Here is a 27,052-nt window from a genome sequence, read left to right on the forward strand (position 1 = left end):
CAGCATGCAGGCAAAATATCTTATTATAGGTAACAAAGCTCCCAAATATTCTTGGTGGTATCATAAAATAACCTGAAATGGACAGGATGAGCTATACAGGTCACCAATCATTCAAAACACTTGCCAACATAGGAATATCAAATGTAACCTGTAGTTGACTTCTTGCAATCCTGCAAGACTTTACATTATGTAGACTTCCTGAAAACTTTGAATATGTTGATACACAGAGAAGCCGAGTCTAAAAAGAGCAATCCAAGTTGGTAAATTAAATTCAGTTTTAGCTTGCTTATGACTTCCTTGTTGTTGTTGCTGAGTTTACACAGAAATCTCAAGGGTCTGTAATTTCACAAAATTTGTGCACATTCCAAACTTTAAGCTGATTTCAAGAACAGATCATTTTCAGGTTAGTGCTCATGAACAATGAATGAGGAAGTTTAATTCCTTTAACAAGTGTTAAGTACTAGAATTAATTCCAGTTTCCGGCTGATGAAAAAGTAGCCATTAAAAATTACAGAGTAAGGAACACCTAGCTTTGCTCTAGTCACTGAGCCACAAATGTCCTAATATATTTGCTGTTGCAAAGATGAATGATTATGATGGGAGTTTTTAATGCAAGATCTATGATATTCACTTAACAGACAATACAGATAGCAATGTAACATAACTATTATATGCTGCACATCACAGATAAAAGATTATATAGACCATTCAATTAAACACTGCACTTCATTGGAAAGTTTAGTTGATATATTAGTCTGTCATTGGACAAAAGATTTTACCCTCCGTATGCCAGTTCAGTCTTCATTTCAGTCAAGTCCCTACTGCAAACCAACACGACTAGAAACCACATACAGAAGACAATCATGAACTGACTGCATTTGTGTGCAAGACCAAGAATATAGTCCAGAATCAATGTAACATTTTGGAAAACACTCACCAACAGGCTCTAGTAAGAGGCCCAAAGTAGAGAAGACTATACAGCAGTTAATATAGACTTCTTTCAGCCTATCTCCTAGTCTATACATAGGATTCCTAACATATTTGCTGATAGGCAATTTTATTCTAGTAAACCTGCGTTCGTCATGGATACCCAATGTATCACAGTGGGCAGCAAATGAAGATTGATTTTATCAAAAAACCATATTATCAGCTGATCAATTCCCTTTAAAAATGTATGCAGGTCCTTGCCAGGTGTTGACATCACTAGCTCAGGCAAGTCTCTTCCCTCTAAACCTCACAGAGGTCCTTCATCACAAGTCACTGACCTGGATATCATGCAAACAGGCCTGTTAGGGATGGTGAGGCCAGTGGCAGGTTTCCACTGTCTCACATGTAAACTTTAAATTGGCTGACGTCTCAAAGGACCGCTCAGGCACCCTTTCCTGAATAAATCACACACAAGCATCATCACTTTTTCAATGCAATGTATACCTCTGCATCATACAAAATCTTTGCATGCATTTTTTTTTTTCTCTCCTTCACTCTGGTCAGTATTCCATCTCTCTTCAGTGTGTCTATATTTTAAAGGGATTGTATAGTTTTGGTTGAGACCTAATTTCAGGTTTCTAGCATTTTTGGCGAGATAATGCGAAACCTCTTATAAGATATGAAAGAGCATGTAATTCTATGAGGAATTCAATGTTTATTTGATGAAAATTGGTTTTGATATGGCTGAGATATCCAAAAAAATAATAAAGTGTGGGACCCACACTTTATTATGATTGCTTTGTTTTACTTTGTTTTTGGATACCATGTTTAAGTCATTCCAAACCTGATTTTCATCAAAATAACTTCGAATTCCTCTTAAAATGGCATGTTCTGTACTACATCATAAGTGTTTTCTTGGTATCTCACAAAAACTTAAAAGCCTAATTCTCATCTCCACCAATACTGTACCATCCCTTTAACCCCTTAAGGACAGGCTGATTCTGCTACAGCACGCATTTCCCATAGACTCTTGCCCGAGTATACTTGGGACTCATCCTCAATGGGTTAAAGTAACTTTACACCAGTCAATGATATCTTTGACTGCTCTCATGTAATTCATTTTGATACCACTGTATCACGATCAATTCATTCCTTTCATGATTAAAAGTGCAGTTTGATGCTAGGAGATATTCACTGGATGAAAATAAGAGAAAGAGATATTGGGTCATCATGAAAGAAACAAAGACAGAACTACGCTCTAGAAGCGCTCTCAAGTTAGCATAATTTGCTTGTTTTTACTCTGACTTGGATACAATGCATGTATTGCTATGAGGGTTTCTCCAACTGAAACTGAAACTACTGTGGGGTGTGGGAGAGACAAGAGGTCCCGGAAAGGTGCTCTTAGCATTATAAAGGGAAAAGCTTTCCTAACAAACATCTACATACAAATAGCTACCATAGTCGACCTAGGCAGTGTTAATCAACTTTCTCATGTTTCAATACTCACTATTAAAACACAATTGCAAACGCCTTTGTGATCACATTTCCTGAGTTGTTGTGCTATCAACTCTGACGCGAGTTGATTGGGAGGTCTTGTTATTGCGCAGCTCCAATACGCAGTTGACCCATGGTGCGGAGATGTGTAGATGGCAGTGGTTAGTGTAGGCAGGTCTGAGCTATAAATGCATTTCAAAACAACTTTGCATTTATTAACTCTACGGAAATGCATTTCTGGCTCAAACAAGTTTGCAATCACATTTTTTTCGGTGTTTCAGAAACACTTTCTGACCCCATAATCAGAACAGCTTTGTGTTCATCAACTGCCCAAAACTCCCTCAAACCTTAATGCTATGCCAGAAATGAGTTCAAGATAAATGCAGCCATAGAAAGATATGTACTTCCTTTATCTTACACGATACATAGCCTATGGATAGTCCAAGTAATGTACATGTATAAGGTTTGCTTTTTGTTTTTTAAAGAAGTGACTTTTCTATTAGGCTGATGACAGCATTTTTGGCTACTTGGGCTCATGGAGAACCTGTAATCTCACACAATTCAAAAGAGAATTACGGACCAGTTAAAAGAATGTCTAAAATCTTTTTTTATAGCACTGCAAGTATCATATGGCTCAAAGTGACTTTATGAAGAGCTACATGGAACAGCTTGCAGGTACATTGTAAAGATAGATATGAAAAAAAAGACATCCATTAAAACATAGCTCCTGTATTTTGTGGGTTATTTTGTTTTTTTATTCTATGGCCCAATTGGCCCATCACAGCATAATCTCCAAGATTCAGGCAGATGTAGTCTGATCTGGTCCACCCGAACTGTATTATGACGTACAAGAAATGCGTAGGGAAAGTTTCACATGATCTACTTGCTATCCTGTCTATAATTCTTCGGAGGAATCTAGCCCCTGCCTAGTCTACAGCTCCAGCATAAAATCTGAGCTGTTTCACATTACAGAAATAAAACAGATAAGAAGTTATCATATTCTGAATTCATAACACTCTGTAACCCCCCTTTACAGTTTTCTTCCCCATTCCCCTGCCCCCCCCCCCCCCCTCTCCTACAAACATTAAGAAAACAATATGGAATACATTATATATAACAAGGCTGGGTTCAAATTACCAAACCTGCTTTGATTTCATTAAAAAAAAAATTCAGACATACACAGCACCAAAGTATTATTCTTCAATCATACTTCAAAATGTCCATAATATTAAACAATACTGTAAAAAATTCAAATCTTTAGAAGCAAAATCAACAGTATATAAGGGATGGCCTGAAGAGTTATGTACTCATACTGTGTCCAGAATCATATAAAGGTACTGATATTCACACCGCAGTAAACAGAAGCTTAAAGTTTGCATGCAAACTTTGTGATTCAGTTACATGTGGACATGCTGCAGATGACCGACGTGAAAGCGAATAGATGATATGGATTATCCTTTTACATCTATGTTACTAGAGCAAGCAAACAACACTCAATCCTTGTTGATTCAGAGCCACAAATATACAGTTTCACTTCCATTTGGATGAACAAACAGACAGGGAGAAATGAAGATGAAGTAAGAAAAAAATGATCTAGGGCAGTGAAAATGATACTACATGTAGTTGTGAACAAATTCATCAACAGACAGAACATTCTTTTATCATATGATCAGAAGCAGCATCTGCTCAAGTTTTTGATCAGCAGCTCTGTTTATATAAACTAAAATAAAAGAATTACTAACCATAACTTCATATTCATCTTCAATCATCTAACAGAAAAATGACAATTCAGTTATTTCCATCACTTCCTTGTGAATCTTCCTGTGAATCTACATCCATGGCTTTGCTGATCTCAAACCAACATTTCCAAACGCATCACAGATGTGCTTCCTCACCTCAGCAAGATGAAGTGTGTTGATGAGAATGAGAAATGTTCATGTTCCCCTCCCTTATTAAAAAAAAAGAACAAAATGAGAAGAAGCCAAACTATAGACCATATCTAAACACTTATGGCTGCTGAAAACGAGGCTAGCACTGGACTAGTCTTAGTTCTCTGTTGGGTCTGTATCCTGAAAAAGCAGTTACATTTCCTGAATCTGGGGAAGCAAAACAACTGGCAAGAACTCTTCAACATAGTCAGAGGCTTGCCAAAAGATTTCTTTAGTTGCTGATAGCTTGTGACTATCGAAAGTCAGGAAGGTAAAGCGAGGGTTGGTCAGGTTACAGTGTTCAAAGTAAATGGAGGGCTTTCACACTTGCCAAGAACTCATAAAATACACATTTCTATACTTATGTTTAACATTATGGAGTTTTTCTATCTAAATGCAAACTTGAATGAAGTTTCCCCCAAAATGGCCTGGAGGTTTATTCCAGCTAAGTTCTACTTCAATCTGGATGTATCAGTACTTTGAATGGTTACAAATACAATCGTAATTGCTGAGGTTGAGCCTAGCATGACATTGTACTCACTTTCACCAAGGTACATGTATATTCTGTAACGTAAGCATATTGAGAGTTGGGTGTTTGATCAACAGACCAGTGAGTTTGTGAGACAGTAGCAGTGTCTAACAAGGCTATCATATCTGTTTGTGAACATCCTTGGTATCAACCTCTAAAGCATGTTTAAAGACCCAGCAGTATGGGGAGGCCATGCTTTAGGAAGCTAGCCTGACTTCAATATAATATTCGGAAATCCCTGGAACAAATTGTGTGCAGTCTTAAACACAGCACACATGCAGCAAAATAATCTTGACTTTTACATTACCAATTAGCGAACATTTCTGTGCACTTATTCACTGACAGGCAATATTTTATTCTATCACTAGTTGTGTTTTTCAGATGTACCATAGTGGGTAGCCAATGAAGATTGATTTTGTTTGACCCAACCTTGTCTCCCAATGCTGCCAGATCTTTGAAATGTGTCAGAAGTGTGATTATAAACAAGTTCTTCTACAAGTGTGAAAGTCCTTTACAGTAGAAGGAAAAGAGTGAGCATTCTATGTATGTTTTATACATCATTTATACCTCTTAACTTGCATTTTTATCTGAGCAGCACAAGGCACTTGTTATTCTACCCAGAAAGAACTTTGCAACGGTTCTGTGTGTTCAGCCATATCATTTCCTTGTAGCTATTCACAGTGGCAAGCACAAATTAAATACTGTAATATGGTATAAAAAGGTAAAAAATATAAAGGACAGAAAAGTATGGCAATCATCATTTGCAGAGACATCATATTTTTAAGAGAGCTTGTTTTAAACGTAAAATAGAGTAGAATAATACACTTGAGCCACTTGAGTCACAATTTCCCTCTTAGTCTTGCATTTTGATAACTTTCCTTTTTCAAAAATAAATTGTATGACATAGTACTTTCTATTTTGACCATAAGATACTACAGATACCAAATAATGAGATCCTGGCATAATGCATTCCATCAAGATATTTGTTTTCATTTGATAGGCAACATGTATATCCTTTATTACAGATACAAGATATTTGTTTTAATTTGATAGGCAACATGTATATCCTTTATTACTACAGATACCAAATAATGAGATCCTGGCATAATGCATTCCATCAAGATATTTGTTTTCATTTGATAGGCAACATGTATATCTTTTATTACAGATACAAGATATTTGTTTTAATTTGATAGGCAACATGTATATCCTACGTGTATATGTGATATGTGACATCTGCAGAAACTGCATCATGCTATGTTCATGAATTGTTTTAAAGATAATAAAAAGTTTTGGTACCTCAAAAGTTTCCCTGAATTTCCTTGTCTTGGTTTGTGTTTCACCTTAAAGTACGTTGTCTGTGAGAATTACTCGCCCCAAAGTGCTCTCATGTCTTAGTAATCATGCAATAATGGTTTCGTACCAGAGCCGTCGCCGTACAGCATCGATAAATATTGTACGAAACCACTGACTGCGACCAGCAGCGTGCAGCCCATTGTACGCATAGCTAACTGCGACCAGCAGCCCCATACGCATAGCGTAATGGGGCTTCGCATTGTAACATTCAGGATCATGACAGAATTAGTATCGCGGGTAAATGTCAATTTAAAATCCCAAAATTTCTTTGATTTGAAGACTTACCAATTAAGTCGAAGTATTGAAAACAGGCTTCGAACAACGTTTGGTTCTGCCAATAGTTCCTTTCTTTTTGAATTGATGACTGAATGTGACTCGGTCGAGAGGACCTTGGGAGAGCTACATACACCGTGGACCGATGCATACACTGACTACTACGGCCAGCGCATGCGCACACAAACATCTTATCCGTTGATATGGGATTTGAAATTTGTGCGCATGTGATGTGTTCGCATGCACTGGCTGTAGTATTCAGTGTACATGGTGTATGTAGCTCTCCCAAGGTCCTCTCGGCCGAGTCACATTCAGTCATCAATTCGAACAGAACGGGACTGTAGGCAGAACCAAACGTTGCCCGAAGCCTGTTTTCAATACTTCACCTTAATTGGTAAGTCTTCAAATTGAAGAATTTTTGGGATTTTAAGTTAACATTTATCCCGCGATACTAAATCTGTCATGATCCTGAATGCTACAATGAGAAGCCCGATTAAGCTATGCGTATGGGACTGCTGGTCGCTATGCGTATGGGGCTGCTGGTCACAGTTAATTGCATGATTACTAAGACATGAGAGCACTTTGGGGCGAGTAAGTCTCACAGTGTTAGTTATATGGAAGGTACTTTAACCTGAAACACAAACTAAGACAAGGAAATTTTTGAGGTACCAAAACTTTTTATTATCTTTAATCATGACTACAAACTAAAGAACATATGTGATTGTGGATATTGAGTATGTGAAGATACAATAAAAGAAGATAATTAACAATCACGGAAACAGCTGTTGAAAATAAAGCACCGTCCACCACATTATATTGTGCCAGTGAAAGTGCTCATAACAATATAATTCTGTAATGAGGCAGAGTTAACTCCACACAGGAAATGAAGACAAGTATTAGCACAACTAATGATAGTCCATTTTGCAGGATGGAATTCACTTATAGCCTGACTATGGTTCTGGAAAAACACCACAAAAATGCTGCTGAAGGTATCACACAAGACTCACACTAGCCTCTGATATCTAAATCAATGCTATCTCATCTTCCTATAAAATCAATCCTATACCAAGTATACATACCAGTGAATGAGACAAAGTGTCACTGCACGAAGACCCATATACACTCAACATTTTCTAGCAGTCATTGTTGTGAAGATCTACTCATGATGTGTATGCAATTTTGCTTTGTACACAATAAAGAATATATGGGACTTTGCATTATCACCAATATGAATCAAGTCACATCAGTTTTTTAAGGACACTAACAGTCGTGAGAACAAACTGGCAGTTTCAATAGAACTCAGAGCAGATCAGCCTCATTAAAGGAGGAGAAAAGTATTAGATAAGAATAAGATAAGAGAAGAGAAAAAGAAAATAAGAGAAGAGAATGTAAGACATGAGATTACACAAATTGATAATGTAAAATGTACAAAAATTAATGAAAATATTTTTGTTCTATTGCATTGTGCATGAAATATTTAGTGTGAAGTAGAATATTCTTGAGAAATAATACATTGTGTTGACATGGGCCACTGATTTGGAAATGCAGCTATAATAGGAAATGAGACTGGTGTGAAGATGATTCATGCAAAATGAACATGCATGCAAGAAAATGAAATATTTCCAAATAATCTGAAGAGACCTCCGATATCCTTGTGTGTGTCTATGGATTTTCCTGAGACACAGACTATGTGAGCCTAGTTCTCCTTCATTCAACACTGAAGAAAACTTACGAGCTAACTGGAAAGCCGAGAAGCTGAAGTTATCCAGTGAATTCATGGAGGGCACGGGAGGAGGGTTGTATGTCGATGGTGCTGCACTGGCCTCTCCAAACGAACTTCCATCGATGGACTGTGAGTAGACAGATGGAGAGAGAATGCATTATCAGACACTCATTTCAGCAGAACAATTTCTACAAATGGCTCAAGTCAATCACAACATTTCTGAATGATAGTACCTTGCTCTGGCATTAGGGAATGAATCAGTGTTTGATCAAAAAGTTACATTAATCTTGTCAATGACGTGAATTGTCACTTTGACTTTCTCATGAGTGGAAAGATGACTGATGTGGAAGGCTGAACACACCGAACGCTTTCAGGCAATGATATCATCTTGTCCTTTACTTCGCATATGAAGCGGATGTTACTTCTTCCATATCATATCTTAAACAAGAAAATGAGCTGCAAATTTTATTTCAATGGCTAGTGGTATTCTTGCTCTAGTGTGAACATAAATTTGAATTAATATTTTTTTTTTTTTTCATTATCTTCCTGTTACCATATCTCTCTATGGATAGTACAGAACATCTGACCGGCATTGCCTGCTCGAAAACAAGTTGAATGATGATGCAAAACACTAACAATGGAACGAGCTGGGTGATGCTAGCCTGCCTTCCAGATGACTGTGTTTGTACGGCTTTGTATGTATGTGTGTGTGTGTGTGTGAATGTGTCTGTGTCTGTGTTTTCTTTTGTTCAGTTAAATAAAAAGCCTACATGTCTTCGTAAAACTCAAACTTCAAATCAAAGGGACAAGCCACCAGAATCTGATTATGACATAGGATGTGATACCACAGGAAAGGGAGTGCTTTAAAGGGATGGCACAGTTTTTGTTGGGATGGGGCTTCAGGTTTCCAACATTTTCAGGGTTACCAACCTTGAGTGAGAGTTTGGCGTGAGACACTGCGAGGGAGTGGAGCGACCTCCTGGCTAGCGCCTGGCGGCCTGCTGTGCGGCTGTACGTACTACGTACACAGTCAGTGTATGTAAAGCGATGTAAAGCACACGTCATGGCCATACATGTACTGTAATTTGCCAAAAGTACAAGCTACGCGCTCATGTGGTATAGGTAGAAATCAATCGTAATCCAATAGCTTGTGTTTGCGCGTGAACTGAAAACAATTATTATTGGTTAAGCTTTACACCCGCGCGGGAAAATCTCGAAATTTTGGGCTTGGGCATATCGATATTCGGAATATCAGAGAATTTAGAGATATATTTATTTTTGTAGTCATGTACATTCCATTTTGGGGGTTTAGCGTGAGATTTCGTTTATCAGAGTGAGACAGTCAAAATTGGTTGAATTGCGTGAGTCTCACGCTCAATGCGTGAGAGTTGGCAGCCCTGCATTTTTTGATGATGGTTTTTTTTTTTAATAATGAGAAACCTGTTATGAAATATGAAAGATCATAAAGGTTTTTAAAGTATATTTGATGAAAATTGTTTTTGAAATGGCTGCGATATCTCAAACAAAGTGATCCTAATAAAAGGTAGGACCCACCTTTTTATTAGGATCACTCTGTTTTACTTTGTTTTTGGATATCTTGGCCATTTCAAAACTGATTTTCATCAAAGAAAGCTTGAATTCCTCTAGAATTATTTGCTCTTAAACATTTCATACAGTGGTTTCTGTGTATCTCATAAAAAGTTAAAAGCTGAATCCTCACCTCAACCAATTCTATACCATCCCTTTAAGGTTGACCCAGAGTTCAGATATGTCACCCCCCCCCCCCCCCCCCCCTTACCACAGACCACAGCCATTCATCATTTCCCTGTATTTCCTCCAATTCAATCTGCAAAGTGAACTAAAACAATGTTATTCACAAGCCTTGGTACAGGGGTGTTTAAATTCATTTGGAAAACAGTTCACAAAATACATGCTTATTTCTCCTTCAACAGACAGCAAGTACCTTGGTCATGGTCTCCAGTTCGCCGAGCCACGTTCCAAGCATTTGGTCCAAGTCCTGCTCAACATCGCTGTCTGGTTCCGCATCCATGTCGGTGATATCACCTGAAGTGTCACTCAAGTTATCAGGTGTGTCAGTCCTGTAGAGACACGTATGTATGGGATGGGAGAAAAGAGTTCAAGAATCATTCGACTATATTGAAGGTTTATATGGGGATTTACATGATCTCATTTGTGCCACAGTTTTAGGATGAGTAGACTAATAAAATCATTGCTCCACTCACATTCAAGCCCAGAGACGACATCAATATTTCGATAGAGGTATTGACATGATAATTTCCTAAAAGAGATCATGGGAATAGGAAATCATGTTTTCCTTGCATCTTCACTGCTCTTACCTACTCCACACGTGAACTGCAAATTTCTGGTGATACGGAGAGCACAAGCACACATTTCTATGTTTTGCACAACTGTTTTGAAATTTCACCACGTAAAGAATAGTTATAAAACAAACTGTCCTTCCCAAGATCAACATATAGTACACTGTAAAGCACTTCCAATCAAAAACACATTTTGGACATGTAAGTGTTCAGAAAGTAACTTGCAGGTATAGTTAAGACATGTAACATCAACAACATAAGCTCATAGTTGTTGGACACTTTCAAAGTACCATCCCATCTTCTGGCTGCATAGAGGAATATGTTCTGAAAGACTGCATACTGATATACATGTATCAATTTTTCTGCAGGTATGCCCCAAATAGTTTATAGTCCATTGCACAATACTTTCACTATGTAATCATTGCAAGAGAATTCCGTTCCACACTTCCTATGCTATCCCAGTCTGCTACTCTCTCTTCCTGTCTCTGCTTTGATAAAGATTTGCACACATAGTACTTTACATACATATTCCTTTCCATTGCCAACTCTTTCAGTTCATTTCAACTTACTGTATACACTTCATCACCATTCTCAATTGAATGTCAACATGATAATTTAATCCAGCTTTAGATTGTACATGCACATTTGAAACCAATGTTCTGAGGCCATGCCATTAATGGCTCAGGAAATCTGACACAAGAGGAACCTCTTCCTCATTGTAGTGATCCACAAGTTTTCCTTTCGCTATTATTAATACAGACATACAGTACACAACTTGAAGTGCATGATTATGGTATGAAAGTGCACTGAAAACAATTACTTTACACTTAGCTCTCATTTCACACGATATGAAACCAGTGCAATTTGTATGTAATACTATTATGTATCTTAATGCTTTGACTGTGCAGAACAAAAAAAAAAAAATGTGAAATTCAGCTTACCCGACAGAGTGCACAAATTTGCTCAAGTAAAAATTTCCACTTGTACAGTAGCTTTCAGCATTGAGTTCCTTAAAAATGTATGTCAATTTATGCATGACATTTTTGTTTCCAGACATGGATCACACACTGCTATGCAAATGGAGATAATTACTTTCTATACAAACTGCTATGCAAATGGAGATAATTACTTTCTACACACACTGCTTTATAATTGCCCAAGATAATTATCTGCTGACAACTCTCTGAATTTCCTTTTCATCATCTGTAAAAAGATGGGACTATGCAGATGCCAACCAGTGTACAGTAGGACATTCAAATGTAGACAACACCGCCACGCACATTGTCATTGAGCAATAGAAATATTGTCAATAGAAATAAAAAAAAAATGATATGCAAAAATAGTTGATAAATTACAATCAACTAATTCTGTAAGTGATTCTTTCATTGAGAGGAATGTATACAGCTATGAATCAGTTTACTCTGGAAGCCACAAGAATTATATTTTCAGCAGGAATGCCTGTCATAATTCTCTCTTTGCTGCCTTTGAACAAACTGTTTGTTCTTCTGTTAACTATAAAATATGACTAATTCCTCAAACCCTGTGCAGTGGTCTCTGTGGCTGACCCAAGGATATTTGCAATTCCAAGAGGATACATAACAAACTGGTATCTAGATATCCCCTGTCCATTCCCCATCCTGTTGCAACTTGATCCTCATAACCTGTGGTTTGTCAATCTAAATACAAATAATATGGCTGACAAATTGGAGATACCACATGTATGTATTTGTTTGGCATAACAATTGGTACACTTTTACTGTGCTTTCTTCATCTGCCAATTGGCATGGACGTCTGTAATTGGCAAAATCACAATGCTCTTTATAAAAATCCCTATTGTGTCACACCATCACCTTCCTGTTGGAATGAGGCACATTGCTACATCTGAGTGGGCTTACTAACTTAACAAATAATTATTCTAGTTGGATGGACTACTGAATGCTGTTAAAAAAGCTTGGCAAATTAAGCACAGTGCCTGGGGACATCCAGGGTTAACTAACAGCAACATGATCTGTAGATAAAATGGCCGTCATGTCTACTTTTTTCTTCATTACTAATTCCCATGACACTGTTAACAGTGAAATTGAATAGCGGTACTTTGTTTTATGATCCCCTTCCCCCCCCCCCCCCCCCCAAAAAAAAAAAAAAAAAAAAATACGGCAATTATCACACATTTTAAGAGTTTTTCAAAATGGACTACAAGACTTGATATTTGCATGTAGCACATAATTTTTTTTGCACATAACTGGAGGTTCATGCATTCTATATCCCGTTAATACAAGTCACTCGGAAGAGCACCTGGGAGATTCAACAGGGAATCAAATGGGGATCACACCCACAAAAATTTCTTTTAAACTAGCAAATGAGCTCCCGCTTAAATTTTTCTCATCCCCTTTTCTGCAGTGTATTAAAGTACACACCTCGGACCCTAGTCTTCTTTGCCAGTGCCCTTACCATTTCAAACATTATTAATACACATGACAAGTGAGCTTTTGACCATATTTCATCATTCTGAACATCAAACAAATGATGCCATTACCATACCTTTTCACTTGTGAATAATGCAAACAGACTGTGGGCGGCATTGAATTGTTTGACAACATGTGGTTTCTGCACGGATATCTGTTTATCTCTTCCTTCTTTTTCCATTTTACCTCATATCTACCTAATGCATTGAGGTTTAAAATAAATATTTGTGTTTCCGGCAGACACCTCCTGTCAATGCATACCCTTCAAATATATACTCACCTTGACCAAAGATAATTTCAAAACACATCTGATCATATTATGCATAAATACATTCATGTTATACACATGACATGCTTTCATATTTTATTTACTACAACACGGACATCTTCAAAAGGTTTACAATGGCAGTGACAAAAATCAAGGATTTGGGGCACACTTGCATCTTTCAAAGATCCCATTCCCCATTCTCTAAGCAGATGTAGTTGGAGCATAATATATTTGCTTTTAAAGACCAGTTCTTTGGTTCCAATGCCTGTTGCTATCTGAGCAGTACTAAAATACAATTTATTTTTGCTTTGATCCTGCAATTGCCATTTCCCTTCTACAGTATACTCGACTGCCTACACACTGCCTTTTCCTTGGTGCCATAATAACCACTGAAGGTAAACTATGCAGACCCAAACTGCTCGTATACCCTATATGCATGCATAGGAACCTCTCATGAACTGTCATCCCCATCCTTTAAAGGTACAATAGTTTGTGTGAACTACAGATTTCACTCATACCACTTATCGGAAAACCCTCATTCATTTCCCTTTCAGAGGAAGCTGTCCTATACTACAGGAGACATAATGGTGCTTTGGTAGCATCCAAGCATATAGTCACACTAAGAGAGAGAAAGACCACATGCACACACACACACACACATACAAATCTATGACAACTCTGCAGTGAGAATTGAAACATCACAAAATACAGTAAATCACACACCAGAATGCAATTTTTGTAACTCCCACACAAAGTTTGCTGGCTTGTTTTGCAGCAACAAACCTTATTACAGATATCTTGATTATTACCTAAAGCCGCCACCTGCAAAATGTGAATTGTTTCCAGCAAGCTGCGAAGCGTAACCAGGTAGGCCCCTATTTGCAAGTTTGCTTGTTTCGTTTGTTCGTTAGTTTGTTTTTTGCATGTATACCCCTACAGAGAGTTGTATGCTATGCCAGTATTCTAGAGCCAGTGGCATTATATACACCTTGTGAAAAAGATGAGATTTTTTTTTTCTCAAGCACAGTATCAAATGGCCATAAAGAAAAATACAACATACTGTGCCATTTAATATCATATAGTGAGAAAAAGATAACATATAGAGCTTTACAAAAATCAAAATATGTCAGAATTTTGACAGAAATTGAGTTTGACACATGTCCAGATAATCTTCAACAGGAGATCGCATTCAGATGATATCTCTTCCATCACTTGGGGGGGAGGGGAGGGGTGAACACAAGCTCCTGTTGACCCTAAAAAGTCACTGAGGTCCTCTGTCAACAAACTGTCTACACTGACAACAGATCTGACCAGTGGGTATTTCTGCATCTGTCACTTTCTGTCATGGTTCCAATGCCTCGTCCCTCAGGCCAGAAGAGTCAGGGAGACTCACCTCGCCTTACTTCCAGCCCCTTCAATAGTTGCACAGTACCATAGAAACTATCAACTCATAAGATGATACTATAGGTCAGCAAAGTATGTTAATTTTCTTTTCTCAGAACTAAATCCACATTGCAAAATTACACAAGAACAAAAGGTAATAAAGTATTTTTCTCCAAAGAATAAAGTTACTCACTGTATTGGGATGTATGAGAGATCACATCTGGCATGGTCTAAACTTTCTGTACAATGACTTTTTCCACATCCTATTCCCTGACACTTAGTAATTTTAAAAATCATTTTAATAGGTCAAGATATTTGACAATGTTAATATAAGCAGAAAGAGAAACACTTAAATATAGGAAAATTGCTCCAAATAAGTTCATTCTGGCAGATATAATACAGAAGAGACTTTGTAATTCTTAGTATGTTTCAAACTGTAAATAAAAAGATCCTCCATCACCCTTGAATGGAGAACATGTGTATCAAAGTTTGTTTACCGTCTCGACCTGTTCTTTCTACAGCATTCTGTTTACAACTTTTTTTCTCTGTGAATATACTTCAAACTGTGATTGATTTCATGTTTTGAATCTACTCCCCCCCCCCTTCTAAAATAATTACATATATTGTCTCACATATATGTCTTTAATAGATGGTAACATTCCTTGTTATTTTATTGTCCCTAATGTCTGTCTTGGGGTTCGCTCTCAGCTGAGTTTTCAGTTGAAAGAAACAGAAAAAAATCTTTGCTCCAACCCTATGAAATACAAATACCAAGATTCTATTTCAAATTTCTTTGAATATGTCAGTGGACAGGCTCTAGAAAGTATTTGTGTCCATGGGAATACTAAACTTAAGATTTATTTAACTATGAATTAAAAGTTTACCATATGGGTCACTGCCACCCTCTACAAGCCATTCACACCAAGAAATGAATCATGATTCCAAGACACTTTGATCCGACACTTCTGATATGGCTTGGGCCAAGGCACTGCCAGGAAGTGACCCACCAAATCAATGTCATACTAATGGGACAAGTAGACAGTGTTAATTAGCTTGTAGGCTCTAGATCACTGATTGCATTATCACATGGTTGTCACTGCATTTCCTTCTGCAATCAGTGATCTAATCAGATTAAATGTAAACATAGGAGTTGGACAGAAATGTGATAAAAGAGTTTTACATCACATCGCAGTCATGAATTAGTACAGCTGTTGTGAATGCCAACAAATATTTCACACGAGATTGGTTTCTGAAGGTATAGAAAAAAAAGCTGCAATCTTGAGCAAGCCACTTTACCTTATTCATAAGATTCAATTTAACATGGCATCAGGTTAATTCTGAAAATAAATTCAAATTTCATTCCACTTTCATTTGCTAAAATTCTACCTTTGAATCCCATTTCACAATCATTGAAAATTGAATGACATACATATGTATTCTGGAGATTTAAAATACCGGTAGTCCCTATTTTTCTTTATCATTTTGTGTCTTAATGGTTTCTCAAGTTCACATTATTAGGACTCTATTACTGAGATATCTATACTTTGCATGGTTTCTAATGGTTTTTCACCAATCTAAGCTACACTGAGGTGTGAACAAACTCAAGCCCAGAGAAAATTTGTACTTAACAATTGAAGTATTTTAATATGGAGAGAGTAATGTAGAGGGAAATAAAGCATAAATTGTAGTTCTTCTTTTGTCTAACTTATTTTAGAACACCTCCATTTACATGTATAGTAAGTATTTAAAAAAAAAATAAACCACAAGTATTCAGGCAAGCTTCTAAACTTCTTTGAGATTAACAGTGGAACACACCATTTTAATATGCTTTGTTAATATGGCCATGGCTAGGTTTGGTTTTCAACCTGATGTAAAGAGTTCTCTGAAAGTTACAGTGTACATTGTATCTCTGATTAAGCTATAAATGGTCATTCCATTTCTTCTGTAACCATATACACCACATCTCTCAACACTTGAACTTAGAAACTGGGAGTTCTTAAAAATCAATACAGTATGAAAACATAGAGTGCCAAGTTGTACTTAACCAATGACCAGTATAGATTTCATTCCCTCTATGAACTTTACGCACACCAGCATTTCAAAGAACTCCTCACACAAATGAACAAGCCATCAATCAAAGACGACCCTAACTCATGTGACAAGTACATTTTGAAGTTGAGCACCAAAATTAAACTCCAGCAGTGAAACTTCAGTCCTTTACATTCATTCCCTATTTGGCTGCTCATGTCCAAGGTGATTTCTTCTTTCAAAGTCCCCTGCTTTTGTGTATTTTAAAATTACACTCACATATATTTTAAGGTGCCAGCAATTAGTAGGCAAACTTAACTGTACTTTATAAATGGAAATCATGAACAAATCCTGCAGGGTACCAGTACTAACCTACTTGGCTGCTTTACGAAGGCAGGTGAGATTCACTGTCTGGCTAGTGAAATACACCTTGTACATGGAAGATTGCCTGATTTAATTATGGTATTGGGTTCATGCCCAGCACCTATGCTGGCGAGTGGGAGATAAATATTGTAATATACTGTATATACTGTCTTGAATTACCATGACAGTATATTTTGCTATCTACAAATGTAGGTAATCCCATGAAAACAGAACATCAACACAGGAAATACATAGGCCCTATATTGCTATATGATTTACATCACAATAGATCAAATATACCACAATTTATCCATATAATTTACAAATGAAGAAGCACATAATGTCTCTCTTTCTGTCAATAAAAGCAAATACATTCATCTTAGTGGGCATTACTGAATGTTGGTTTTGGTCAGAGCAAATAACTTGCACCAGGCCAAAATTTACTCACCTTATAATTTGTAGCTGTTGTTAATTTTTTTTCTTTAAAGGTAGCTTCTAGTTGCAATTTGCTAGTAATCCATAGTTCACAAATAAGTAAATAAGCTCAGGTTCACAACAGTCTTGCAGGTGCAAAAATCATGTTTTTCCTCCAAAGCATTACTACAAGTTGAGATGCAAAACAAAGTTTGTGAGTACCTGCTCAAGAATAGACAAAAATCTTACAAGCAAAGCATCAGTCAATGAGGCATATCCATCAAGAATTGACCAGGGGCAGAACTGATTTGCATGGATGGAGGGAGCTGGAGAGAGAGAGGGATTGAGAGAGAGAGAGCTTAGATTGAAACCAGTGGCCAGCTACAGTAGGTACAGTAGTACACACATACACTGAAGGAACGGTTCCATACACTGCATCCTTTCACATCAATGACAGCTGTATTTATGTCAGAGAACAGTTGAGATGCTTTTGATGCAATCTGAAGATGAAATCCTCCTCCTGTCTTCACTAAGATGCACCATGTAGTTGGTAAAGATCGGTCAACACAAGGAAACAAATTTCCATTGATTTACGTAGCATCTGCTTCTTGGTTCAGCTCCAGTAATCACATTATGAATTGGGTCAGGTACTCGTGGTGTAGAAGAGCAGTGATGCGATCCCGATCCACTGAATAAACTGCCTAGCTTCCAATGCAATAGAGACAGAGGCTCAGGGTTCATCACAAACAGAAGTGGTAGGAGATGGAGTAGACCTGCATTCATACAACTTATCTCTACCAATGATAGACAAACTCTCCTTGTTCGATGATCATGCTCCTCATCAAATGATAGCACAAATCCCATAACATTTCTTTCACAGTAACAAGGTCCTCCTGGCTTGAGATGTCCAGGAAGACAATGATGCAGTTATTGCCTATGCCACAATAGAATACAAACTGAGATGTAATAGTTATACCTGCTTATAATTGGGAGTCCTGATGTGTCCAGCTGGTGCTAGCACAGAAAAATAGCTGTTCAATAACTGTCACATCTCTTCTCTATGGCAACTTGTAATGCAGAAATACACTTCTTCCTTTTCCCTTTCAGCAGTAGCCGCATACTACCAGTTTATGAATGTACAAACCCACTGCGCTCAATACTCACACAACTAGCATGCAAGCAGGCATACCATTTTGGCCTGTGGGAGCATGGCAAATATGCAGCATATCTCACAAGCTTGCCCATCATACCCTAGCTAGAACACTGTGTAACTCTGATGCACAAAACATATGCACACACTGGCACAAACACACACACACACACACACACACACACACACATACACAGATATCTATACCAACCTCCTGTGAATGGTGAACACACACCACCTCCAATAGAGGAGCTGTGCCGAGATGGAGAGAGCAGAGTAGAATCTATCTAGATGCAGCAAATGGCTGCGGTAGCCTTATTATTCTCTTCCTCAGCCTCCACAGAGAGATACTGGAATATGAATGCCGTGGCGGAGGTGCACCTCTGCCTACAGAACAAGAGGAGTGTGAGAGAAATACTGGCCACTCGCACAGCTGTGAGCCTGGAGGGGAAAGTGCTCTGTCTTTGCTAATGATCCCTGCGCTTGTTCTAGTCCATATACATTGTATACGAACCCACACACACACACACACACAGACATTACATATATAGTGTTCACTCAGGGACACACAGATACCAGAGTATTCCATTGTACTCGCAGGGGTGCAGTAGTAACTTATGTGTAACTTGCATGTACTGTTTTGATTTCATTTCTCGTAGAGATGTCTACCAGTATATCCCTCTGTTTATAAGAAAAGATATCAGGTAATATTATTTTGATGTAATGCCATACTAAATGCATTAATTTTTGGTTTACTAAAGCAGAGATATGGATTTATACACTGAAAAAATTTTAGTATAACAGTTTGACATCATTACATGCACATATCACTTTTGCATATCTTACAGAAAGATATGCTCCTCGACACCAAATTTGTTATTAAGTTTGAACACATGCATAAAGATAGGTTGAGGGTTTTAAGAATGGGACCTCATTTAAGATTTTTTTAATTCAAATTTCAACTTTAACATGACGGCGATATGGGTCATGAGGACAAGGCAATAAGGCAATATATTTCATAATCCCTAATAAATATTATCTCATATAATCGGTTGTAAAATACCTGTACATCGCTACATGCTTTTTTAACCCCTTTTGGTTCCCTAAGTAGTAACAGTAACAACAAAAGCATTTTGGCAGAAAAGGCGGCAGTGAGCCAAAAAAGAAATATAACCCCCAAAACGCTATCATATTCATATCTTTGTATAATGCTGCAGTTGCTATTAACCAATATCGTGCCCTACAATGTACCATATCCTGTCATTAGTGTAGTGCCGGTAGTGCAAGAGAATTTGTCAACACACTGCAGTTCACCATGAGCAGAAAATGCCGGAGTTTCTTCAGCTATTGCCATTTTTGTGCCAAAATACTTTTCTTTTATCACTATAGATTAAAAAAAATTGAGTTGTCATATATAGGCATTATACAGAAAATATGTGAAATGCCTTCTCAATATCAAAATGAAATAATATCTACAAGATTATAAACTGCATTAGTACCTGTCATCGCATAATGAATCTCTCAGTAGCTAATACAAAAAAAAAATCAGATAAAAAAATATGGTTTATGTTGATGACTAAACAATAACCCCCTTTTCCTTGAAGAGTTACAATTTCTCTGTTCTTACAAAGTTCTCTATAGTGAATTGGTGCACAGGATAGACTTGAATCCTTGTTCCATTTCATTAAATAAAAATTATATTTCATAAAGATTTGTACACATGTTACTGGGGAACTTGTTTCACTTTGCTTTTATGTATCATAGTTCTCATCACATAGAACTTTCACTTGATAAATTCAGATGTAGATCTATTGGATTAACCGTTAGTAAGGGCAGGTTTGAAGCAAGCCTGACAGATGAATTGCATTGTACTATATGTTCATCCGACGATATAGGGGATGAATTTCATTATATTTTTGTTTGTCCCTTTTTCAACAAAGAGAGACTATTGTATTTACCAAGTAGCTTGACGGCCAGTAGACCAAGTGCATTACATATGGCCAAATTATTCAATTCAACTAATGCTTGCCATTTGAAAAAACCAGCCAAATTTGTCAGAATAATTATGTTTCAGTTCTCTTCAATACCAAAGAAGAAAGACAGTAGTTTTGAAGAAAGTAAAGTAGATATATGTGAATGTTTGTACACGTAGTGGTAGAGTTGTTAAACGTCCTTTACGCTTTGTTTTGTAAACATATTTATTTATATCTGTTATTTTCACATGTACATGTACGTTATCACTTATATTTTTGTATTCATATATTGTAAATATATTTGTACTCTCATACCCCGAGAGGGGGTCGATAGAGTCAATAAAATCTTACAAAATCTTACAAATCTTACTTGAGAAAATATTACCGCTTTTACATATTTTGGATCTGATGTAGGCCTATAATTTCTGTTAATTTCCAACCCCTAAAAAATATAGAATCAATGATCCGTATGGCACTGTTAAAACAAAACAAAACAAAACTTTCTCCCTCCTATACCCTACATACATGTGTGTATGTACATGTATGCATGCATACATTCATCTGTGTATCTACCTGTCTATCTGTCTACAATATGTGTAGCTACCTACCTACCAATCTACATACATATAATGTACCGACCAACCTATCACCATATATTTATACTACTATCTACCCATCCATCTTTTTATTATCTATCCATTTATTTATTCTTCCATGCATCTATCTATCCATCTTATTATCTATCCATCTGTAGCATTGAGTTTGCTGATGCTATTAACTCTATTGCATGTCTGTCTATCTCTGTTCCTGTCTCTGTACTCTTTCTTCATACAAATAACTATCTGTCTCCTATCAGTTGCATCTGCATGTAAACAGTCCCACTAAGATGTACCACTGAAGGCCCGTTCACAAACAACGAAAATCGAAATTTCAATCGCGATCCTAATTTCAATTTTTTTTTCGACCGTTCATACACAGGGGAAAATCGCACTTCGCAGCAAGGAAAGAACGATCAGTGGTCAAACTGCGCATGCGCGAATCTTGCATGACCGAAGACTGACCCTGCAGTCCCAATAGAGTTTCGCACGCGCTATGAACGACGGGACTAAAAATACCGATTTCCAAATCTCGATCGCGCTCACACACACGACGCTTGGCAAAATAATCGCGATTATTCTGAAAAATCGCACTAATAGTGCGAGTTGGATCGTGATAAGGATCGCGGTAATTAGTGAGATTTTTCTGTCCACACTGGAAAAAATTTCGAAATTTTGATTGCGATAAGAAAATCGATTTTTAAATCGCACTTTTTCCCTTGTGTGTGAACGGGCCTTGAGTCTCTAGCTTAATTTTTTGTCTCCGAGACTGTCTCCCTGTCTGTCTTTCACTGTCTGTTTCTTTCTCAGCTACCTCTGTGCTAACTTCATCTTTTCTGTCTACTTCCTCCCATCTCTCGCTATCTTTCTCTTTCTCTGTGTTTTTGTTTGCTTACACGCGACTGTCTCACTCTCCCTTTTTTTTTATATGTTTTTCAACAATCTTTATTTGATTACTATGAGTTTACACAAGAAAACATTCATCTTGAATGTATAAAAACAATATTCAATCAACAATGATTAATCACATGAAAAACGATCAATTGGTACATAACCCGAGAATCATAGCATACATCTTAAATTTATATACAAATGTATATGCATATGCATATGCATGCAAGCACACACACACACACACACGCATACACACACACACACACACACACACTTACTTGGTTCTCTTTCCTGTCCCCCTCCCACCAAACCTTTCTTTCCCTACCCCACCCCAAACTATGCTCCCTTCTCATCTCCTCTCCTCCATCACAGATGAGTCATCACAGGCTGTCTTCACTGAAGCTTCTGTTTTTGTGAGGAGGGGGATGAGGGAGGGTTTGTTCAAATATTTACTCCCCTATATCCCCCCCCCCTCTTCCCCCAAGAGAGATTTTCATCCCAGATTTCAGATGTGGTGATCCAGAAAGGAAAACAGTGACAGCTATGGCAACACTTGACTCCACAACGAGCCTCTGAGCAGAATAAACTACACAGAGAGATCAGCATGATTCAACAAATAAATCTCAATTTCCTCTCACTCCCTTTTGTATGCACATCATACACACTTTAAATGCGTTATGTGCATATTATGGAAACTAGCAAAAATAACAGGAGGCCAAGGGTTACAAGAAGGTAACAGGTGAAAACAAAAACAGCAAAAAAGTCATATTCAGTAGTTCTTTCAAACCAAGCATCATGGTGATCATTTTGATTGACTTCTCTATTCCAGTTACATTCCTTAGACACATCAACTTAAAAGGCTGTATATACTTTTGCAAAATCATTAAAGAGACAGAGCTAATGTACATGAGCTTTTATTTTCTGTTTATAGTTAGGAATTTCACTCATTTTCAAGGCAACCTAATGCATAAGCTTGCCAACATAACAATGTATGAAATTCATGTTCAAACAAAGAATGAACTTGCAAATACCAGGTGACCAGAATGGCTCCTCAACTTACACTTGCCAAATACCATTAATGTGCACTTTGCTGCTGTCAGGTAGATGTGCTGGTAAGCACTTTTGACAAGGATTACATGAGTAATCATTACAAAATAGATGCTTTATCTTGGTGAATTTAAAAACCAACATGCCTGTTATCACGCTGACCTCTTCTGCTCATGCACAAAGTTGAATTACAAACTAGCCTACACCAACTCCTGATACACTCCTGATACATTCAATGCAAAAACATTTTAGAACTCCTTGTGTGAATGCAGCTCTTGTTAGCATTTCAGCAATGCTGCTGCACAGGAGATTGTACAAGTGCCATTTAGGCCACATGTGGGATTCAAAAAGGTGTTGAATATTTCTTTTTATCATTACTTTTGTACAACTGCTTCTTTTTATAAAAAGCAATGATAATGCCATTAAAAATTAAAGGGAAAATAAGAACTACAGCAATCTGCTTCCTCAGTCAAAAATGAAAACAAAAGTAAGTTTCCTTGTGGGCTATTTTAGTCATTCTGTTTGATGTCTTCATCTATGTTCTGATGTGTAATCATGAAAGGAGTCAACACTGTGTCAATTCTCCTGAGTTAGCACTATTCTGCTCTTCAAACAGTAATATGATTCAACCATTAATGTATGCATCCAGTATTACCTACCTATGTTACCACAGTGGTACATATTTTGTTTTGATCTTCTTAGGCTCAGTTGGAAAGGAGCTAAGAAAATTACTAATGCATTCATGAAAGGTCTCCACACACAAAAGACCATCTGAGACGGTGCGCCAGACACATGAATATTTAAAACTCCACATGAATCATTCAAGACGATCACCTTTTGACCTCAGTGTTTATACCTCCTTGCCCTAATGCAGTCACTTGCCAGAGAGTCACTGTTTCTTGATCAACAGCTGCTTATTGCTTGATATTTGCCCACAAAGTTTCAATGATATACTGACAAAATGCACAAATGGGCATTTGAGCACGGGATGGATTTGTGTAATAGGGAAGTATCTATTTATATTGCATTACTTGTAGTTTATGAACTTAAGTTGCTTTGGGTGAGCAGGCAAGTGGTTAGTAGCACCCTACTAGCAAACTCACAATTTTCAGCAAAAATGTCAGTGAAACAGTAGAAAATAATACACAAATTAGAATGGATATTAACAAAAATGTCAGTAAATTGAAACAGTGAAAATAATACACAAATTAGAATGGGAGTGAACAAATTGTCTGAGAATCAGTTGTCAAAAGCCAAAAATTAGAGGGACATTGTAAACTTGTCTAGACAACAGGCACTTGCAGATACAAGTATCTCACTTCTTTTCCTTTCAGACTTTACACTTGATATGCTTTAGCCCACTCTCAGGCATGACAAGAATTCTGAAAAATAACCAGTAGTTGGATGGCAGAGAAAATAATGATAACTTGATTCGTAGGCGGGACTGTGTAGGACTTGATATAGGTTGAGAAACACCATTGGGCAAACACCATCAGTGCAAATACCATCAGTGCAAACACCAACGAAATCTGACACCTCATCCTAAGAGGACTGTAAGACAGGTACAGTTAGCACTCAAGCTGCTCGCGAGCTACTGCGCATACACAAATACACACAGGTAGTCTCAACAACATTACCACATGGGCCGCAAATACCACTTCTACGCAATGCTTATACACAATGCAAATTCTTCATTCATCCCATGACAGAGAATATCGAAGTAGAGGAGCGAGGGGAGAGAACCAAACCAGTCTGGGTGAAAATAGCACATACATTGTACCTATGCATTACCTCAAACACAAACACGAAATTAACCCTGTCTTGTCCTTCAGTATATTACAGAGAAATTATTCATTGAATAGCTACTTTAATTTCAGGAATGTTAGCAAGTGTGTATATTTTCATGAATCTGTCACAAATTTATAACAACAAACCCACTGCCACAATGTGCAGTTGACTATGGGATGTCTCTGCCCCCTCAGATGTTCATTGAATACTGCTATGTAAGAACAATGTACACTGTATGGCCTTTCATCCACATGGGGAAAAAGTACAATGAACCTGACTGTGATATCTGAAAGCATGATATTTGTATATAATCTTCATTCTAAAATCTTCTTTCCAAATAACATTGTAGCCTACATGAAGTATATTTCCAATCAACAAGACCAGCTGAAGTTAGCCTGAAGTATTTCAACAAAGTACAGTGACCACTGGTATATTTATATTCATGCAAATAAATGTAAATCTCTATATTTCCACCATTCCCATCAAAATTACCTTACCACTAGAAATCCTACATGAAGTAATGGCTGGCAATAGCCAAAGTACACTGACCTTTGCCACTGACTTTAAAGGAAAAGTTCACCTCCATAGACATGTGGGTTTTGTGAATGCAGCAATATTAGTAAACCACATCAGTGAACCACATCAGTGAAAGTTTGAGGAAAATCGGACATTCCGTTCAAAAGTTATGTATTTTTGAAGTTTCTGCTCAGTCACGGCTGGATGAGAAGAATACTATACATGTAGCTTGTGATGTCACATGTGTACAATGATATAAAAAAAAGAATAAAGAAAATTCAACACATTTTCACTTTTCTCACATAACAAAAGAATACTTGACTTCTCTCTTTCAGGAAGAAGGGGGAATAATATTACCCTTAACATACGTCAGTAACAAGTCAAAGAAATGTGCACTTTATTCAAAAAGTAAAGTTTTGTGAAATTCTCTTTTTATTTTCTTTCTATTCCTGTATGCATGTGACATCATAAACTGTGGTAGTCTTCTCATCCAGCAGTGACTGCGCAGATACTTAATAAATTCATAACTTTTGAACGGATTGTCCGATTTTCCCCAAACTTTCACTGATGTGTTTCTTGTCTTCACTCAATCCACATGTATGTGAAGGTGGACTTGTCCTTTAACAAGTAAACTTGGTGTGGTTTGTTCATGCTTGCACCAATGGGTACTTTGAGATTGTATGAGACAATTATCACTGATTGAATAAATGTATTTGGGCATGATGCTATTCAACTTTGTATTTAAACTCACATAACTAACTTCATTACCATGAGACACATACTGACATGTTCCTTCTGTTAGTCTGAAATTCCTTTAAGAGGCACCTATTGAGGTGGACATATCAATCATGTATATGCTTCTGATGAGGTAGAGGGAAAGTTTATCAGTTCTTAAATAGAATCAAAGGCAATCTAAAGTGAAACCAGGACATCTTAATTCTTCTATTCTTCGGTATATCTATGGTGTTTCCTGTTTTCTCATCAATAAGTTCTTGCTTTAAGGTATTCCAAGAAGTTCTGAACAAGAAGTTATATTCACAAGTCTTTGAATACTTACTACTACTCGTATTGAGTAAGATTGTAGCCATCACAAATTTCAGAGCCAATAATTATTCACAATCTTCTTTAAGACTAAAGGAGACATTTCTCAGAACTGACTGTTCAATTAATTAAATAAAACAATTTGTCCTACAGTATTCCATTACACAAAGAGTTTAAAAAAATGAACTTTATACCTGATATAAAAAAAAGAAATGGAAGTTTTACTTGCCTGTTTATCTGGCTATAAAATCTTAAATTATATGTGAAGCTACGTTGTATAAATGCTATTTACATGTAAAACACAAAAGGATAATTTTAATAAAATTTGTGAAATGGATGCAAATGATGACTAAATTGGTAATATTTGCTTTCATAATACTGAGGTTGGTTTTACCATGGAGCTACCATGGTTTTACCTCAGACATGAAATGTGCATAGTGACAATACCATACTCCTAGACTTCACACGGAAATGGTATGGTGAATTCTGTACACATGCACATCATTGCCTTTCCTTCTGCTCATTTGCATTCTACAGCTTTCAGATACTGTATAGGC

General features: G+C 37.1%; 1 protein-coding gene across 1 annotated transcript in view; it reads right to left on the bottom strand.

Annotated features, from left to right (window-relative positions):
- LOC140243238 (uncharacterized) overlaps positions 1-27,052 on the bottom strand; it is a 132,073-nt gene that overhangs the window by 72,649 nt on the left and 32,372 nt on the right. The window contains exons 2-3 of the mRNA XM_072322909.1: positions 10,194-10,329; positions 8,240-8,357 (exon numbers count right to left, since the gene is read on the bottom strand). Of these exons, the coding sequence (XP_072179010.1) occupies positions 8,240-8,357; positions 10,194-10,329 (254 nt within the window). The remainder of the gene's footprint in view (positions 1-8,239; positions 8,358-10,193; positions 10,330-27,052) is intronic.

Source organism: Diadema setosum, chromosome 20, assembly GCF_964275005.1.
Source record: "Diadema setosum chromosome 20, eeDiaSeto1, whole genome shotgun sequence".
NCBI classification, from domain to species: Eukaryota; Metazoa; Echinodermata; class Echinoidea; order Diadematoida; family Diadematidae; genus Diadema; species Diadema setosum.